The sequence below is a fragment of the Pelophylax lessonae genome, assembly GCF_965119305.1.
Source record: "Pelophylax lessonae genome assembly, chromosome: 11".
NCBI classification, from domain to species: Eukaryota; Metazoa; Chordata; class Amphibia; order Anura; family Ranidae; genus Pelophylax; species Pelophylax lessonae.
The window spans coordinates 235,504,196-235,524,551 of NC_138778.1; the positions used below are offsets into that span (position 1 = coordinate 235,504,196).

General features: G+C 56.1%; 1 protein-coding gene across 1 annotated transcript in view; it reads left to right on the forward strand.

Annotated features, from left to right (window-relative positions):
- Positions 1-20,052, forward strand: part of TEFM (transcription elongation factor, mitochondrial) — a gene marked incomplete at its 5' end in the record, with an annotated part of 41,308 nt that extends 21,256 nt beyond the window's left edge. The window contains 2 exons of the mRNA XM_082272899.1: positions 16,712-16,861; positions 19,612-20,052. Of these exons, the coding sequence (XP_082129025.1) occupies positions 16,712-16,861; positions 19,612-20,037 (576 nt within the window). The 3' untranslated portion in view covers positions 20,038-20,052. The remainder of the gene's footprint in view (positions 1-16,711; positions 16,862-19,611) is intronic.
- Between the last annotated feature and the right edge of the window lie 304 nt (positions 20,053-20,356).

Here is a 20,356-nt window from a genome sequence, read left to right on the forward strand (position 1 = left end):
GTGTCGGCTACTCCACACTCACCACTAGAGGGCATCAGTTGTAGTGGCGGCTCCTCCACACTCACCACTAGAGGGCATCAGTTGTAGTGCCGGCTCCTTCACACTGACCACTAGAGGGCATCAGTTGAAGTGCCGGCTCCTCCTCCACACTCACCACTAGAGGGCATCAGTTGTAGTGCCGGCTCCTCCTCCACACTCACCACTAGAGGGCATCAGTTGTAGTGCCGGCTCCTCCTCCACACTCACCACTAGAGGGCATCAGTTGTAGTGCCGGCTCCTCCTCCACACTCACCACTAGAGGGCATCAGTTGTAGTGCCGGCTCCTCCACACTCACCACTAGAGGGCATCAGTTGTAGTGCCGGCTCCTCCTCCACACTCACCACTAGAGGGCATCAGTTGTAGTGCCGGCTCCTCCTCCACACTCACCACTAGAGGGCATCAGTTGTAGTGCCGGCTCCTCCACACTCACCACTAGAGGGCATCAGTTGTCATATCGGCTCTTCCACACTCACCACTAGAGGGCATCAGTTGTAGTGTCGGCTACTCCACACTGACCACTAGAGGGCATCAGTTGTAGTGTCGGCTACTCCACACTCACCACTAGAGGGCATCAGTTGTAGTGGCGGCTCCTCCACACTCACCACTAGAGGGCATCAGTTGTAGTGCCGGCTCCTTCACACTGACCACTAGAGGGCATCAGTTGTAGTGCCGACTCCTCCTCCACACTCACCACTAGAGGGCATCAGTTGTAGTGCCGGCTCCTCCTCCACACTCACCACTAGAGGGCATCAGTTGTAGTGCCGGCTCCTCCTCCACACTCACCACTAGAGGGCATCAGTTGTAGTGCCGGCTCCTCCTCCACACTCACCACTAGAGGGCATCAGTTGTAGTGCCGGCTCCTCCTCCACACTCACCACTAGAGGGCATCAGTTGTAGTGCCGGCTCCTCTACACTCACCACTAGAGGGCATCAGTTGTAGTGTCGGCTCCTTCACACTGACCACTAGAGGGCATCAGTTGTAGTGCCGGCTCCTCCTCCACACTCACCACTAGAGGGCATCAGTTGTAGTGCCGGCTCCTTCACACTCACCACTAGAGGGCATCAGTTGTAGTGCAGCCTCCTTCACACTCACCACTAGAGGGCATCAGTTGTAGTGTCGGCTACTCCACACTCACCACTAGAGGGCATCAGTTGTAGTGTCGGCTACTCCACACTCACCACTAGAGGGCATCAGTTGTAGTGGCGGCTCCTCCACACTCACCACTAGAGGGCATCAGTTGTAGTGCCGGCTCCTTCACACTCACCACTAGAGGGCATCAGTTGTAGTGCCTGATCCTCCTTCACACTCACCACTAGAGGGGATCAGTTGTAGTGCCGGCTCCTCCACACTCACCACTAGAGGGCATCAGTTGTAGTGCCGTCTCCTCCACACTCACCACTAGAGGGCATCAGTTGTAGTGCCGGCTCCTCCTCCATAGTCACCACTAGAGGGCATCAGTTGTAGTGCTGGCTCCTCCACACTCACCACTAGAGGGCATCAGTTGTAGTGCCGTCTCCTCCACACTCACCACTAGAGGGCATCAGTTGTAGTGCCGTCTCCTCCACACTCACCACTAGAGGGCATCAGTTGTAGTGCCGACTCCTCCACACTCACCACTAGAGGGCATCAGTTGTAGTGCCGGCTCCTCCTCCACACTCACCACTAGAGGGCATCAGTTGTAGTGCCGGCTCCTCCTCCACACTCACCACTAGAGGGCATCAGTTGTAGTGCCGGCTCCTTCACACTCACCACTAGAGGGCATCAGTTGTAGTGCAGCCTCCTTCACACTCACCACTAGAGGGCATCAGTTGTAGTGTCGGCTACTCCACACTCACCACTAGAGGGCATCAGTTGTAGTGTCGGCTACTCCACACTCACCACTAGAGGGCATCAGTTGTAGTGCCGGCTCCTCCACACTCACCACGAGAGGGCATCAGTTGTAGTGCCGACTCCTCCACACTGACCACTAGAGGGCATCAGTTGTAGTGCCGACTCCTCCACACTGACCACTAGAGGGCATCAGTTGTAGTGCCTCCTCCACACTCACCACTAGAGGGCATCAGTTGTAGTGCCGGGTTCTTCACACTCACCACTAGAGGGCATCAGTTGTAGTGCCGTCTCCTCCACACTCACCACTAGAGGGCATCAGTTGTAGTGCCGTCTCCTCCACACCCACCACTAGAGGGCATCAGTTGTAGTGCCGCCTCCTCCACACTCACCACTAGAGGACATCAGTTGTAGTGCCGTCTCCTCCACACTCACCACTAGAGGGCATCAGTTGTAGTGCCGTCTCCTCCACACCCACCACTAGAGGGCATCAGTTGTAGTGCCGCCTCCTCCACACTCACCACTAGAGGACATCAGTTGTAGTGCCGTCTCCTCCACACTCACCACTAGAGGGCATCAGTTGTAGTGCCGTCTCCTCCACACTCACCACTAGAGGGCATCAGTTGTAGTGCCGTCTCCTCCACACCCACCACTAGAGGGCATCAGTTGTAGTGCCGCCTCCTCCACACTCACCACTAGAGGACATCAGTTGTAGTGCCGTCTCCTCCACACTCACCACTAGAGGGCATCAGTTGTAGTGCCGACTCCTCCACACTCACCACTAGAGGGCATCAGTTGTAGTGCCGGCTCCTCCACACTCACCACTAGAAGGCATCAGTTGTAGTGCCGGCTCCTCCTCCACACTCACCACTAGAGGGCATCAGTTGTAGTGCCAGCTCCTCCACACTCACCACTAGAGGGCATCAGTTGTCATATCGGCTCTTCCACACTCACCACTAGAGGGCATCAGTTGTAGTGTCAGCTACTCCACACTCACCACTAGAGGGCATCAGTTGTAGTGCCGGCTCCTCCACACTCACCACTAGAGGGCATCAGTTGTAGTGCCGTCTCCTCCACACTCACCACTAGAGGGCATCAGTTGTAGTGCCGGCTCCTCCACACTCACCACGAGAGGGCATCAGTTGTAGTGCCGACTCCTCCACACTGACCACTAGAGGGCATCAGTTGTAGTGCCGACTCCTCCACACTGACCACTAGAGGGCATCAGTTGTAGTGCCTCCTCCACACTCACCACTAGAGGGCATCAGTTGTAGTGCCGGGTTCTTCACACTCACCACTAGAGGGCATCAGTTGTAGTGCCGTCTCCTCCACACTCACCACTAGAGGGCATCAGTTGTAGTGCCGTCTCCTCCACACCCACCACTAGAGGGCATCAGTTGTAGTGCCGCCTCCTCCACACTCACCACTAGAGGACATCAGTTGTAGTGCCGTCTCCTCCACACTCACCACTAGAGGGCATCAGTTGTAGTGCCGGCTCCTCCACACTCACCACTAGAGGGCATCAGTTGTAGTGCCGGCTCCTCCACACTCACCACTAGAAGGCATCAGTTGTAGTGCCGGCTCCTCCTCCACACTCACCACTAGAGGGCATCAGTTGTAGTGCCAGCTCCTCCACACTCACCACTAGAGGGCATCAGTTGTCATATCGGCTCTTCCACACTCACCACTAGAGGGCATCAGTTGTAGTGTCAGCTACTCCACACTCACCACTAGAGGGCATCAGTTGTAGTGCCGGCTCCTCCACACTCACCACTAGAGGGCATCAGTTGTCATATCGGCTCTTCCACACTCACCACTAGAAGGCATCAGTTGTAGTGGCGGCTCCTCCACACTCACCACTAGAGGGCATCAGTTGTAGTGCCGGCTCCTTCACACTGACCACTAGAGGGCATCAGTTGTAGTGCCGGCTCCTCCTCCACACTCACCACTAGAGGGCATCAGTTGTAGTGCCGGCTCCTCCTCCACACTCACCACTAGAGGGCATCAGTTGTAGTGCCGGCTCCTCCTCCACACTCACCACTAGAGGGCATCAGTTGTAGTGCCGGCTCCTCCACACGCACCACTAGAGGGCATCAGTTGTAGTGCCGGCTCCTCCTCCACACTCACCACTAGAGGGCATCAGTTGTAGTGCCGGCTCCTCCACACTCACCACTAGAGGGCATCAGTTGTCATATCGGCTCTTCCACACTCACCACTAGAGGGCATCAGTTGTAGTGTCGGCTACTCCACACTCACCACTAGAGGGCATCAGTTGTAGTGGCGGCTCCTCCACACTCACCACTAGAGGGCATCAGTTGTAGTGCCGGCTCCTTCACACTGACCACTAGAGGGCATCAGTTGAAGTGCCGGCTCCTCCTCCACACTCACCACTAGAGGGCATCAGTTGTAGTGCCGGCTCCTCCTCCACACTCACCACTAGAGGGCATCAGTTGTAGTGCCGGCTCCTCCTCCACACTCACCACTAGAGGGCATCAGTTGTAGTGCCGGCTCCTCCTCCACACTCACCACTAGAGGGCATCAGTTGTAGTGCCGGCTCCTCCACACTCACCACTAGAGGGCATCAGTTGTAGTGCCGGCTCCTCCTCCACACTCACCACTAGAGGGCATCAGTTGTAGTGCCGGCTCCTCCTCCACACTCACCACTAGAGGGCATCAGTTGTAGTGCCGGCTCCTCCACACTCACCACTAGAGGGCATCAGTTGTCATATCGGCTCTTCCACACTCACCACTAGAGGGCATCAGTTGTAGTGTCGGCTACTCCACACTGACCACTAGAGGGCATCAGTTGTAGTGTCGGCTACTCCACACTCACCACTAGAGGGCATCAGTTGTAGTGGCGGCTCCTCCACACTCACCACTAGAGGGCATCAGTTGTAGTGCCGGCTCCTTCACACTGACCACTAGAGGGCATCAGTTGTAGTGCCGGCTCCTCCTCCACACTCACCACTAGAGGGCATCAGTTGTAGTGCCGGCTCCTCCTCCACACTCACCACTAGAGGGCATCAGTTGTAGTGCCGGCTCCTCCTCCACACTCACCACTAGAGGGCATCAGTTGTAGTGCCGGCTCCTCCTCCACACTCACCACTAGAGGGCATCAGTTGTAGTGCCGGCTCCTCCTCCACACTCACCACTAGAGGGCATCAGTTGTAGTGCCGGCTCCTCTACACTCACCACTAGAGGGCATCAGTTGTAGTGTCGGCTCCTTCACACTGACCACTAGAGGGCATCAGTTGTAGTGCCGGCTCCTCCTCCACACTCACCACTAGAGGGCATCAGTTGTAGTGCCGGCTCCTTCACACTCACCACTAGAGGGCATCAGTTGTAGTGCAGCCTCCTTCACACTCACCACTAGAGGGCATCAGTTGTAGTGTCGGCTACTCCACACTCACCACTAGAGGGCATCAGTTGTAGTGTCGGCTACTCCACACTCACCACTAGAGGGCATCAGTTGTAGTGTCGGCTACTCCACACTCACCACTAGAGGGCATCAGTTGTAGTGGCGGCTCCTCCACACTCACCACTAGAGGGCATCAGTTGTAGTGCCGGCTCCTTCACACTCACCACTAGAGGGCATCAGTTGTAGTGCCTGATCCTCCTTCACACTCACCACTAGAGGGCATCAGTTGTAGTGCCGTCTCCTCCACACTCACCACTAGAGGGCATCAGTTGTAGTGCCGGCTCCTCCTCCATAGTCACCACTAGAGGGCATCAGTTGTAGTGCTGGCTCCTCCACACTCACCACTAGAGGGCATCAGTTGTAGTGCCGTCTCCTCCACACTCACCACTAGAGGGCATCAGTTGTAGTGCCGTCTCCTCCACACTCACCACTAGAGGGCATCAGTTGTAGTGCCGACTCCTCCACACTCACCACTAGAGGGCATCAGTTGTAGTGCCGGCTCCTCCTCCACACTCACCACTAGAGGGCATCAGTTGTAGTGCCGGCTCCTCCTCCACACTCACCACTAGAGGGCATCAGTTGTAGTGCCGGCTCCTCCTCCACACTAACCACTAGAGGGCATCAGTTGTAGTGCCGGCTCCTCCACACTCACCACTAGAGGGCATCAGTTGTCATATCGGCTCTTCCACACTCACCACTAGAGGGCATCAGTTGTAGTGTCGGCTACTCCACACTGACCACTAGAGGGCATCAGTTGTAGTGTCGGCTACTCCACACTCACCACTAGAGGGCATCAGTTGTAGTGGCGGCTCCTCCACACTCACCACTAGAGGGCATCAGTTGTAGTGCCGGCTTCTTCACACTGACCACTAGAGGGCATCAGTTGTAGTGCCGGCTCCTCCTCCACACTCACCACTAGAGGGCATCAGTTGTAGTGCCGGCTCCTCCTCCACACTCACCACTAGAGGGCATCAGTTGTAGTGCCGGCTCCTCCTCCACACTCACCACTAGAGGGCATCAGTTGTAGTGCCGGCTCCTCCTCCACACTCACCACTAGAGGGCATCAGTTGTAGTGCCAGCTCCTCCTCCACACTCACCACTAGAGGGCATCAGTTGTAGTGCCGGCTCCTCCTCCACACTCACCACTAGAGGGCATCAGTTGTAGTGCCGGCTCCTCCTCCACACTCACCACTAGAGGGCATCAGTTGTAGTGTCGGCTCCTTCACACTGACCACTAGAGGGCATCAGTTGTAGTGCCGGCTCCTCCTCCACACTCACCACTAGAGGGCATCAGTTGTAGTGCCGGCTCCTTCACACTCACCACTAGAGGGCATCAGTTGTAGTGCAGCCTCCTTCACACTCACCACTAGAGGGCATCAGTTGTAGTGTCGGCTACTCCACACTCACCACTAGAGGGCATCAGTTGTAGTGTCGGCTACTCCACACTCACCACTAGAGGGCATCAGTTGTAGTGTCGGCTACTCCACACTCACCACTAGAGGGCATCAGTTGTAGTGGCGGCTCCTCCACACTCACCACTAGAGGGCATCAGTTGTAGTGCCGGCTCCTTCACACTCACCACTAGAGGGCATCAGTTGTAGTGCCTGATCCTCCTTCACACTCACCACTAGAGGGGATCAGTTGTAGTGCCGGCTCCTCCACACTCACCACTAGAGGGCATCAGTTGTAGTGCCGTCTCCTCCACACTCACCACTAGAGGGCATCAGTTGTAGTGCCGGCTCCTCCACACTCACCACTAGAGGGCATCAGTTGTAGTGCCGGCTCCTCCTCCATAGTCACCACTAGAGGGCATCAGTTGTAGTGCTGGCTCCTCCACACTCACCACTAGAGGGCATCAGTTGTAGTGCCGTCTCCTCCACACTCACCACTAGAGGGCATCAGTTGTAGTGCCGTCTCCTCCACACTCACCACTAGAGGGCATCAGTTGTAGTGCCGACTCCTCCACACTCACCACTAGAGGGCATCAGTTGTAGTTCCGGCTCCTCCTCCACACTCACCACTAGAGGGCATCAGTTGTAGTGCCGGCTCCTCCTCCACACTCACCACTAGAGGGCATCAGTTGTAGTGCCGGCTCCTCCTCCACACTCACCACTAGAGGGCATCAGTTGTAGTGCCGGCTCCTCCACACTCACCACTAGAGGGCATCAGTTGTCATATCGGCTCTTCCACACTCACCACTAGAGGGCATCAGTTGTAGTGTCGGCTACTCCACACTGACCACTAGAGGGCATCAGTTGTAGTGTCGGCTACTCCACACTCACCACTAGAGGGCATCAGTTGTAGTGGCGGCTCCTCCACACTCACCACTAGAGGGCATCAGTTGTAGTGCCGGCTCCTTCACACTGACCACTAGAGGGCATCAGTTGTAGTGCCGGCTCCTCCTCCACACTCACCACTAGAGGGCATCAGTTGTAGTGCCGGCTCCTCCTCCACACTCACCACTAGAGGGCATCAGTTGTAGTGCCGGCTCCTCCTCCACACTCACCACTAGAGGGCATCAGTTGTAGTGCCGGCTCCTCCACACTCACCACTAGAGGGCATCAGTTGTAGTGCCGGCTCCTTCACACTCACCACTAGAGGGCATCAGTTGTAGTGTCGGCTACTCCACACTCACCACTAGAGGGCATCAGTTGTAGTGCCGGCTCCTCCTCCACACTCACCACTAGAGGGCATCAGTTGTAGTGCCGGCTCCTCCTCCACACTCACCACTAGAGGGCATCAGTTGTAGTGCCGACTCCTCCACACTCACCACTAGAGGGCATCAGTTGTAGTGCCGCCTCCTCCACACTCACCACTAGAGGGCATCAGTTGTAGTGCCGTCTCCTCCACACTCACCACTAGAGGGCATCAGTTGTAGTGCCTGATCCTCCTTCACACTCACCACTAGAGGGGATCAGTTGTAGTGCCGGCTCCTCCACACTCACCACTAGAGGGCATCAGTTGTAGTGCCGACTCCTCCACACTCACCACTAGAGGGCATCAGTTGTACTGCCCGCTCCTCCTCCACACTCACCACTAGAGGGCATCAGTTGTAGTGCCGCCTCCTCCACACTCACCACTAGAGGGCATCAGTTGTAGTGCCGTCTCCTCCACACTCACCACTAGAGGGCATCAGTTGTAGTGCCGGCTCCTCCTCCACACTCACCACTAGAGGGCATCAGTTGTAGTGCCGACTCCTCCACACTCACCACTAGAGGGCATCAGTTGTAGTGCCGCCTCCTCCACACTCACCACTAGAGGGCATCAGTTGTAGTGCCGTCTCCTCCACACTCACCACTAGAGGGCATCAGTTGTAGTGCCTGATCCTCCTTCACACTCACCACTAGAGGGCATCAGTTGTAGTGCCGTCTCCTCCACACTCACCACTAGAGGGCATCAGTTGTAGTGCCTGATCCTCCTTCACACTCACCACTAGAGGGGATCAGTTGTAGTGCCGGCTCCTCCACACTCACCACTAGAGGGCATCAGTTGTAGTGCCGGCTCCTCCACACTCACCACGAGAGGGCATCAGTTGTAGTGCCGACTCCTCCACACTGACCACTAGAGGGCATCAGTTGTAGTGCCTCCTCCACACTCACCACTAGAGGGCATCAGTTGTAGTGCCGGGTTCTTCACACTCACCACTAGAGGGCATCAGTTGTAGTGCCGTCTCCTCCACACTCACCACTAGAGGGCATCAGTTGTAGTGCCGTCTCCTCCACACTCACCACTAGAGGGCATCAGTTGTAGTGCCGCCTCCTCCACACTCACCACTAGAGGACATCAGTTGTAGTGCCGTCTCCTCCACACTCACCACTAGAGGGCATCAGTTGTAGTGCCGGCTCCTCCACACTCACCACTAGAGGGCATCAGTTGTAGTGCCGGCTCCTCCACACTCACCACTAGAAGGCATCAGTTGTAGTGCCGGCTCCTCCTCCACACTCACCACTAGAGGGCATCAGTTGTAGTGCCAGCTCCTCCACACTCACCACTAGAGGGCATCAGTTGTCATATCGGCTCTTCCACACTCACCACTAGAGGGCATCAGTTGTAGTGTCAGCTACTCCACACTCACCACTAGAGGGCATCAGTTTTAGTGCCGGCTCCTCCACACTCACCACTAGAGGGCATCAGTTGTCATATCGGCTCTTCCACACTCACCACTAGAAGGCATCAGTTGTAGTGGCGGCTCCTCCACACTCACCACTAGAGGGCATCAGTTGTAGTGCCGGCTCCTTCACACTGACCACTAGAGGGCATCAGTTGTAGTGCCGGCTCCTCCTCCACACTCACCACTAGAGGGCATCAGTTGTAGTGCCGGCTCCTCCTCCACACTCACCACTAGAGGGCATCAGTTGTAGTGCCGGCTCCTCCTCCACACTCACCACTAGCGGGCATCAGTTGTAGTGCCGGCTCCTCCACACGCACCATTAGAGGGCATCAGTTGTAGTGCCGGCTCCTCCTCCACACTCACCACTAGAGGGCATCAGTTGTAGTGCCGGCTCCTCCACACTCACCACTAGAGGGCATCAGTTGTAGTGCCGGCTCCTCCACACTCACCACTAGAGGGCATCAGTTGTCATATCGGCTCTTCCACACTCACCACTAGAGGGCATCAGTTGTAGTGTCGGCTACTCCACACTCACCACTAGAGGGCATCAGTTGTAGTGGCGGCTCCTCCACACTCACCACTAGAGGGCATCAGTTGTAGTGCCGGCTCCTTCACACTGACCACTAGAGGGCATCAGTTGTAGTGCCGGCTCCTCCTCCACACTCACCACTAGAGGGCATCAGTTGTAGTGCCGGCTCCTCCTCCACACTCACCACTAGAGGGCATCAGTTGTAGTGCCGGCTCCTCCTCCACACTCACCACTAGAGGGCATCAGTTGTAGTGCCGGCTCCTCCTCCACACTCACCACTAGAGGGCATCAGTTGTAGTGCCGGCTCCTCCACACTCACCACTAGAGGGCATCAGTTGTAGTGCCGGCTCCTCCTCCACACTCACCACTAGAGGGCATCAGTTGTAGTGCCGGCTCCTCCTCCACACTCACCACTAGAGGGCATCAGTTGTAGTGCCGGCTCCTCCACACTCACCACTAGAGGGCATCAGTTGTCATATCGGCTCTTCCACACTCACCACTAGAGGGCATCAGTTGTAGTGTCGGCTACTCCACACTGACCACTAGAGGGCATCAGTTGTAGTGTCGGCTACTCCACACTCACCACTAGAGGGCATCAGTTGTAGTGGCGGCTCCTCCACACTCACCACTAGAGGGCATCAGTTGTAGTGCCGGCTCCTTCACACTGACCACTAGAGGGCATCAGTTGTAGTGCCGGCTCCTCCTCCACACTCACCACTAGAGGGCATCAGTTGTAGTGCCGGCTCCTCCTCCACACTCACCACTAGAGGGCATCAGTTGTAGTGCCGGCTCCTCCTCCACACTCACCACTAGAGGGCATCAGTTGTAGTGCCGGCTCCTCCTCCACACTCACCACTAGAGGGCATCAGTTGTAGTGCCGGCTCCTCCTCCACACTCACCACTAGAGGGCATCAGTTGTAGTGCCGGCTCCTCTACACTCACCACTAGAGGGCATCAGTTGTAGTGTCGGCTCCTTCACACTGACCACTAGAGGGCATCAGTTGTAGTGCCGGCTCCTCCTCCACACTCACCACTAGAGGGCATCAGTTGTAGTGCCGGCTCCTTCACACTCACCACTAGAGGGCATCAGTTGTAGTGCAGCCTCCTTCACACTCACCACTAGAGGGCATCAGTTGTAGTGTCGGCTACTCCACACTCACCACTAGAGGGCATCAGTTGTAGTGTCGGCTACTCCACACTCACCACTAGAGGGCATCAGTTGTAGTGTCGGCTACTCCACACTCACCACTAGAGGGCATCAGTTGTAGTGTCGGCTACTCCACACTCACCACTAGAGGGCATCAGTTGTAGTGGCGGCTCCTCCACACTCACCACTAGAGGGCATCAGTTGTAGTGCCGGCTCCTTCACACTCACCACTAGAGGGCATCAGTTGTAGTGCCTGATCCTCCTTCACACTCACCACTAGAGGGGATCAGTTGTAGTGCCGGCTCCTCCACACTCACCACTAGAGGGCATCAGTTGTAGTGCCGTCTCCTCCACACTCACCACTAGAGGGCATCAGTTGTAGTGCCGGCTCCTCCTCCATAGTCACCACTAGAGGGCATCAGTTGTAGTGCTGGCTCCTCCACACTCACCACTAGAGGGCATCAGTTGTAGTGCCGTCTCCTCCACACTCACCACTAGAGGGCATCAGTTGTAGTGCCGTCTCCTCCACACTCACCACTAGAGGGCATCAGTTGTAGTGCCGACTCCTCCACACTCACCACTAGAGGGCATCAGTTGTAGTGCCGGCTCCTCCTCCACACTCACCACTAGAGGGCATCAGTTGTAGTGCCGGCTCCTCCTCCACACTCACCACTAGAGGGCATCAGTTGTAGTGCCGGCTCCTCCTCCACACTCACCACTAGAGGGCATCAGTTGTAGTGCCGGCTCCTCCACACTCACCACTAGAGGGCATCAGTTGTCATATCGGCTCTTCCACACTCGCCACTAGAGGGCATCAGTTGTAGTGTCGGCTACTCCACACTGACCACTAGAGGGCATCAGTTGTAGTGTCGGCTACTCCACACTCACCACTAGAGGGCATCAGTTGTAGTGGCGGCTCCTCCACACTCACCACTAGAGGGCATCAGTTGTAGTGCCGGCTCCTTCACACTGACCACTAGAGGGCATCAGTTGTAGTGCCGGCTCCTCCTCCACACTCACCACTAGAGGGCATCAGTTGTAGTGCCGGCTCCTCCTCCACACTCACCACTAGAGGGCATCAGTTGTAGTGCCGGCTCCTCCTCCACACTCACCACTAGAGGGCATCAGTTGTAGTGCCGGCTCCTCCTCCACACTCACCACTAGAGGGCATCAGTTGTAGTGCCGGCTCCTCCTCCACACTCACCACTAGAGGGCATCAGTTGTAGTGCCGGCTCCTCCTCCACACTCACCACTAGAGGGCATCAGTTGTAGTGCCGGCTCCTCCTCCACACTCACCACTAGAGGGCATCAGTTGTAGTGCCGGCTCCTCCTCCACACTCACCACTAGAGGGCATCAGTTGTAGTGCCGGCTCCTCTACACTCACCACTAGAGGGCATCAGTTGTAGTGTCGGCTCCTTCACACTGACCACTAGAGGGCATCAGTTGTAGTGCCGGCTCCTCCTCCACACTCACCACTAGAGGGCATCAGTTGTAGTGCCGGCTCCTTCACACTCACCACTAGAGGGCATCAGTTGTAGTGCAGCCTCCTTCACACTCACCACTAGAGGGCATCAGTTGTAGTGTCGGCTACTCCACACTCACCACTAGAGGGCATCAGTTGTAGTGTCGGCTACTCCACACTCACCACTAGAGGGCATCAGTTGTAGTGTCGGCTACTCCACACTCACCACTAGAGGGCATCAGTTGTAGTGGCGGCTCCTCCACACTCACCACTAGAGGGCATCAGTTGTAGTGCCGGCTCCTTCACACTCACCACTAGAGGGCATCAGTTGTAGTGCCTGATCCTCCTTCACACTCACCACTAGAGGGGATCAGTTGTAGTGCCGGCTCCTCCACACTCACCACTAGAGGGCATCAGTTGTAGTGCCGTCTCCTCCACACTCACCACTAGAGGGCATCAGTTGTAGTGCCGGCTCCTCCACACTCACCACTAGAGGGCATCAGTTGTAGTGCCGGCTCCTCCTCCATAGTCACCACTAGAGGGCATCAGTTGTAGTGCTGGCTCCTCCACACTCACCACTAGAGGGCATCAGTTGTAGTGCCGTCTCCTCCACACTCACCACTAGAGGGCATCAGTTGTAGTGCCGTCTCCTCCACACTCACCACTAGAGGGCATCAGTTGTAGTGCCGACTCCTCCACACTCACCACTAGAGGGCATCAGTTGTAGTGCCGGCTCCTCCTCCACACTCACCACTAGAGGGCATCAGTTGTAGTGCCGGCTCCTCCTCCACACTCACCACTAGAGGGCATCAGTTGTAGTGCCGGCTCCTCCTCCACACTCACCACTAGAGGGCATCAGTTGTAGTGCCGGCTCCTCCACACTCACCACTAGAGGGCATCAGTTGTCATATCGGCTCTTCCACACTCACCACTAGAGGGCATCAGTTGTAGTGTCGGCTACTCCACACTGACCACTAGAGGGCATCAGTTGTAGTGTCGGCTACTCCACACTCACCACTAGAGGGCATCAGTTGTAGTGGCGGCTCCTCCACACTCACCACTAGAGGGCATCAGTTGTAGTGCCGGCTCCTTCACACTGACCACTAGAGGGCATCAGTTGTAGTGCCGGCTCCTCCTCCACACTCACCACTAGAGGGCATCAGTTGTAGTGCCGGCTCCTCCTCCACACTCACCACTAGAGGGCATCAGTTGTAGTGCCGGCTCCTCCTCCACACTCACCACTAGAGGGCATCAGTTGTAGTGCCGGCTCCTCCACACTCACCACTAGAGGGCATCAGTTGTAGTGCCGGCTCCTTCACACTCACCACTAGAGGGCATCAGTTGTAGTGTCGGCTACTCCACACTCACCACTAGAGGGCATCAGTTGTAGTGCCGGCTCCTCCTCCACACTCACCACTAGAGGGCATCAGTTGTAGTGCCGGCTCCTCTACACTCACCACTAGAGGGCATCAGTTGTAGTGTCGGCTCCTTCACACTGACCACTAGAGGGCATCAGTTGTAGTGCCGGCTCCTCCTCCACACTCACCACTAGAGGGCATCAGTTGTAGTTCCGGCTCCTTCACACTCACCACTAGAGGGCATCAGTTGTAGTGCAGCCTCCTTCACACTCACCACTAGAGGGCATCAGTTGTAGTGTCGGCTACTCCACACTCACCACTAGAGGGCATCAGTTGTAGTGTCGGCTACTCCACACTCACCACTAGAGGGCATCAGTTGTAGTGTCGGCTACTCCACACTCACCACTAGAGGGCATCAGTTGTAGTGTCGGCTACTCCACACTCACCACTAGAGGGCATCAGTTGTAGTGTCGGCTACTCCACACTCACCACTAGAGGGCATCAGTTGTAGTGGCGGCTCCTCCACACTCACCACTAGAGGGCATCAGTTGTAGTGCCGGCTCCTTCACACTCACCACTAGAGGGCATCAGTTGTAGTGCCTGATCCTCCTTCACACTCACCACTAGAGGGGATCAGTTGTAGTGCCGGCTCCTCCACACTCACCACTAGAGGGCATCAGTTGTAGTGCCGTCTCCTCCACACTCACCACTAGAGGGCATCAGTTGTAGTGCCGGCTCCTCCACACTCACCACTAGAGGGCATCAGTTGTAGTGCCGGCTCCTCCTCCACAGTCACCACTAGAGGGCATCAGTTGTAGTGCTGGCTCCTCCACACTCACCACTAGAGGGCATCAGTTGTAGTGCCGACTCCTCCACACTCACCACTAGAGGGCATCAGTTGTAGTGCCGGCTCCTCCTCCACACTCACCACTAGAGGGCATCAGTTGTAGTGCCGGCTCCTCCTCCACACTCACCACTAGAGGGCATCAGTTGTAGTGCCGGCTCCTCCTCCACACTCACCACTAGAGGGCATCAGTTGTAGTGCCGGCTCCTCCACACTCACCACTAGAGGGCATCAGTTGTAGTGCCGGCTCCTCCACACTCACCACTAGAGGGCATCAGTTGTCATATCGGCTCTTCCACACTCACCACTAGAGGGCATCAGTTGTAGTGCCGCCTCCTCCACACTCACCACTAGAGGGCATCAGTTGTAGTGCCGACTCCTCCTCCACAGTCACCACTAGAGGGCATCAGTTGTAGTGCCGGCTCCTCCTCCACAGTCACCACTAGAGGGCATCAGTTGTAGTGCTGGCTCCTCCACACTCACCACTAGAGGGCATCAGTTGTAGTGCCGGCTCCTCCATGCTCACCACTAGAGGGCATCAGTTGTAGTGCCGGCTCCTTCACACTCACCACTAGAGGGCATCAGTTGTAGTGCCGGCTCCTTCACACTCACCACTAGAGGGCATCAGTTGTAGTGCCGGCTCCTCCACACTCACCACTAGAGGGCATCAGTTGTAGTGCCGGCTCCTTCACACTCACCACTAGAGGGCATCAGTTGTAGTGCCGGCTCCTTCACACTCACCACTAGAGGGCATCAGTTGTAGTGCCGGCTCCTTCACACTCACCACTAGAGGGCATCAGTTGTAGTGCCGGCTCCTTCACACTCACCACTAGAGGGCATCAGTTGTAGTGCCGGCTCCTCCACACTCACCACTAGAGGGCATCAGTTGTAGTGCCGGCTCCTTCACACTCACCACTAGAGGGCATCAGTTGTAGTGCCGGCTCCTCCACACTCACCACTAGAGGGCATCAGTTGTAGTGCCGGCTCCTCCACACTCACCACTAGAGGGTATCAGTTGTAGTGCCGGCTCCTCCACACTCACCACTAGAGGGCATCAGTTGTAGTGGCGGCTCCTTCACACTCACCACTAGAGGGCATCAGTTGTGCCAGCTCCTCCACACTCACCACTAGAGGGCATCAGTTGTAGTGCCGGCTCCTCCACACTCACCACTAGAGGGCATCAGTTGTAGTGCCAGCTCCTCCACACTCACCACTAGAGGGCATCAGTTGTAGTGCCGGCTCCTCCACACTCACCACTAGAGGGCATCAGTTGTAGTGCCGGCTCCTTCACACTCACCACTAGAGGGCATCAGTTGTAGTGCCGGCTCCTTCACACTCACCACTAGAGGGCATCAGTTGTAGTGCCGGCTCCTTCACACTCACCACTAGAGGGCATCAGTTGTAGTGCCGGCTCCTTCACACTCACCACTAGAGGGCATCAGTTGTAGTGCCGGCTCCTCCACACTCACCACTAGAGGGTATCAGTTGTAGTGCCGGCTCCTCCACACTCACCACTAGAGTGCATCAGTTGTAGTGGCGGCTCCTTCACACTCACCACTAGAGGGCATCAGTTGTAGTGCCGGCTCCTTCACACTCACCACTAGAGGGCATCAGTTGTGCCAGCTCCTCCACACTCACCACTAGAGGGCATCAGTTGTAGTGCCGGCTCCTCCACACTCACCACTAGAGGGCATCAGTTGTAGTGCCAGCTCCTCCACACTCACCACTAGAGGGCATCAGTTGTAGTGCCGGCTCCTCCACACTCACCACTAGAGGGCATCAGTTGTAGTGCCGGCTCCTTCACACTCACCACTAGAGGGCATCAGTTGTAGTGCCAGCTCCTCCACACTGGCCACCAAGTCAGGATTTAAACCCCACCCCCACTTCTAATTTAGATTGAGTCTTGTAGTTGCAGGACCATGCAGACTATCGCTCCTCTCCTTGGTACATAGTGACAGTCGCTGTCTTTGTAGGAGGCGGAGAGCATCGTATCCATTGTCTTTGGATTGAGGAAGGTGGCCTGGGCTCACGTTGACCGCACATTGACAGTCAGAGAATGGCAGCAGAAGGAATGCTTCCACTTTGTGAAGGGAAAACACCAGCCGGAGGTGTACCTGGAAAACGTAAGTTACTGAGTGAGGAACTACAAATCCCAGCATGCCCAGATCACCAAGGACAACACATGTGAGATTGTACATCCTCCTTCACCTGTCTGAGATGTCCCCCGCTTTATCTTCTGTCTGTATTGTTAGTAATGTGGGAACACCAAATGCTGGGCAGTGTGAAGGTGTTCTCAGCCCCGCCCCCTTATGTGATGGCACTCTTATTTACTTTGTAGTGTTTGCTGCCCCCCTGTGGTGCAGGGTGCTCAGTGTGGTGTGTGATTGGTCTAACCCTCTCCTATTGTAGTGTTTGCTGCCCCCCTGTGGTGCAGGATGCTCAGTGTGGCGTGTGATTGGTCTAACCCTCTCCCATTGTAGTGTTTGCTGCCCCCTTGTGGTGCAGGGTGCTCAGTGTGGCGTGTGATTGGACTAACCCTCTCCCATTGTAGTGTTTGCTGCCCCCTTGTGGTGCAGGGTGCTCAGTGTGGCGTGTGATTGGACTAACCCTCTCCCATTGTAGTGTTTGCTGCCCCCTTGTGGTGCAGGATGCTCAGTGTGGTGTGTGATTGGTCTAACCCTCTCCCATTGTAGTGTTTGCTGCCCCCCTGTGGTGCAGGGTGCTCAGTGTGGCGTGTGATTGGACTAACCCTCTCCCATTGTAGTGTTTGCGGCCCCCCTGTGGTGCAGGGTGCTCAGTGTGGTGTGATTGGTCTAGCCCTCTCCCATTGTAGTGTTTGCTGCCCCCCTGTGGTGCAGGGTGCTCAGTGTGGCGTGTGATTGGACTAACCCTCTCCCATTGTAGTGTTTGCTGCCCCCCTGTGGTGCAGGGTGCTCAGTGTGGTGTGATTGGTCTAGCGCTCTCCCATTGTAGTGTTTGGTGCCCCCTAGTGGTGCAGGGTGCTCAGTGTGGTGTGTGATTGGTCTAACCCTCTCCCATTGTAGTGTTTAATGCCCCCCTGTGGTGCAGGGTGCTCAGTGTGGCGTGTGATTGGACTAACCCTCTCCCATTGTAGTGTTTGCTGCCCCCCTGTGGTGCAGGGTGCTCAGTGTGGCGTGTGATTGGACTAACCCTCTCCCATTGTGTTTGCTGCCCCCCTGTGGTGCAGGGTGCTCAGTGTGGTGTGGGATTGGTCTAACCCTCTCCCATTGTAGTGTTTGCTGCCCCCCTGTGGTGCAGGGTGCTCAGTGTGGCGTGTGATTGGTCTAGCGCTCTCCCATTGTAGTGTTTGCTGCCCCCCTGTGGTGCAGGGTGCTCAGTGTGGCGTGTGATTGGACTAACCCTCTCCCATTGTAGTGTTTGCTGCCCCCCTGTGGTGCAGGATGCTCAGTGTGGTGTGATTGGACTGACCCTCTCCCATTGTAGTGTTTGCTGCCCCCTTGTGGTGCAGGGTGCTCAGTGTGGTGTGTGATTGGACTGACCCTCTCCCATTGTAGTGTTTGCTGCCCCCTTGTGGTGCAGGGTGGTCAGTGATTGGACTGACCCTCTCCCATTGTAGTGTTTGCTGCCCCCTTGTGGTGCAGGGTGCTCAGTGTGGTGTGATTGGTCTAGCGCTCTCCTATTGTTTTGTTTGCTGCCCCCTTGTGGTGCAGGGTGCTCAGTGTGGCGTGTGATTGGACTAACCCTCTCCCATTGTAGTGTTTGCTGCCCCCCTGTGGTGCAGGGTGCTCAGTGTGGTGTGTGATTGGTCTAGCGCTCTCCCATTGTAGTGTTTGCTGCCCCCCTGTGGTGCAGGGTGCTCAGTGTGGCGTGTGATTGGTCTAGCGCTCTCCCATTGTAGTGTTTGCTGCCCCCCTGTGGTGCAGGGTGCTCAGTGTGGCGTGTGATTGGACTAACCCTCTCCCATTGTAGTGTTTGCTGCCCCCCTGTGGTGCAGGATGCTCAGTGTGGTGTGATTGGACTGACCCTCTCCCATTGTAGTGTTTGCTGCCCCCTTGTGGTGCAGGGTGCTCAGTGTGGTGTGATTGGACTGACCCTCTCCCATTGTAGTGTTTGCTGCCCCCTTGTGGTGCAGGGTGCTCAGTGTGGTGTGATTGGTCTAGCGCTCTCCTATTGTTTTGTTTGCTGCCCCCTTGTGGTGCAGGATGCTCAGTGTGGTGTGTGATTGGTCTAACCCTCTTCCATTGTAGTGTTTGCTGCCCCCTTGTGGTGCAGAGTGCTCAGTGTGGCGTGTGATTGGTCTAACCCTCTTCCATTGTAGTGTTTGCTGCCCCCTTGTGGTGCAGGGTGCTCAGTGTGGTGTGTGATTGGTCTAACCCTCTTCCATTGTAGTGTTTGCTGCCCCCCTGTGGTGCAGGGTGCTGAGTGTGGTGTGTGATTGGTCTAGCGCTCTCCCATTGTAGTGTTTGCTGCCCCCTTGTGGTGCAGGGTGGTCAGTGTGGCGTGTGATTGGACTAACCCTCTCCTATTGTAGTGTTTGCTGCCCCCGTGTGGTGTAGGGCGCTCAGTGTGGTGTGTGATTGGACTAACCCTCTCCCATTGTAGTGTTTGCTGCCCCCCCTGTGGTGCAGGGTGCTCAGTGTGGCGTGTGATTGGTCTAATCCTCTCCCATTGTAGTGTTTGCTGCCCCCTTGTGGTGCAGGGCGCTCAGTGTGGCGTGTGATTGGATTAACCCTCTCCCATTGTAGTGTTTGCTGCCCCCTTGTGGTGCAGGGCGCTCAGTGTGGCGTGTGATTGGATTAACCCTCTCCCATTGTAGTGTTTGCTGCCCCCTTGTGGTGCAGGGCGCTCAGTGTGGCGTGTGATTGGTCTAACCCTCTCTTATTTTCTGCAGATCTCCTCGGTGGTCTCGCAGCTCCCGCAGGCAGATTTTTACATCCTAGAGAAGCCGGCGGTCTCCTCTCAGAACAGTTCTCTGTTCCCGGTGGTGTTACATTTGCGCACAGTGGAAGCCATGTTGTACTGTTTGTTGAACCCCCAGATAAGAGCGGAGCAGGAGCAGCGGGTGTGCAGCATGAGCAGGAAGACGGTGGGGAAACACTTTGAGATCATGGTGGGGGAGGCGAGGACGAGCGGAGTGGAGGTTGTACAGAGACTGATTGCAGAGGCCAGCATTGCACCCAACCCCCGAGTGACCTTCTCTGCAGAACTTCTCCGCCAATACCGACACCAACTCCAACCCCGGGGGCAGAACCGCTACGAGGAGATGTGCGACGCTCTGCTGCAGGCCGTCACCTTCTATGAGCTGGCTCTGTTCTAGGAATAAAAGTCTGACCATCCAGTGTGGTGCCTGTGCAATGATAGGAGGAGAGGGGGGCGTGTCTACACCTCTTCTATGAATGGAGGGGGGCGTGTCCACACCTCTTCTATGAATGGAGGGGGGGCGTGTCTACACCTCTTCTATGAATGGAGGGGGGCGTGTCTACACCTCTTCTATGAATGGAGGGGGGGGCCTGTCTATACCTCTTCTATGAATGGAGGGGGGCGTGTCTACACCTCTTCTATGAATGGAGGGGATGTGCGAAGCTCTGCTGCAGGCTGTCACCTTCTATGAGCTGGCTCTATTCTAAGAATAAAAG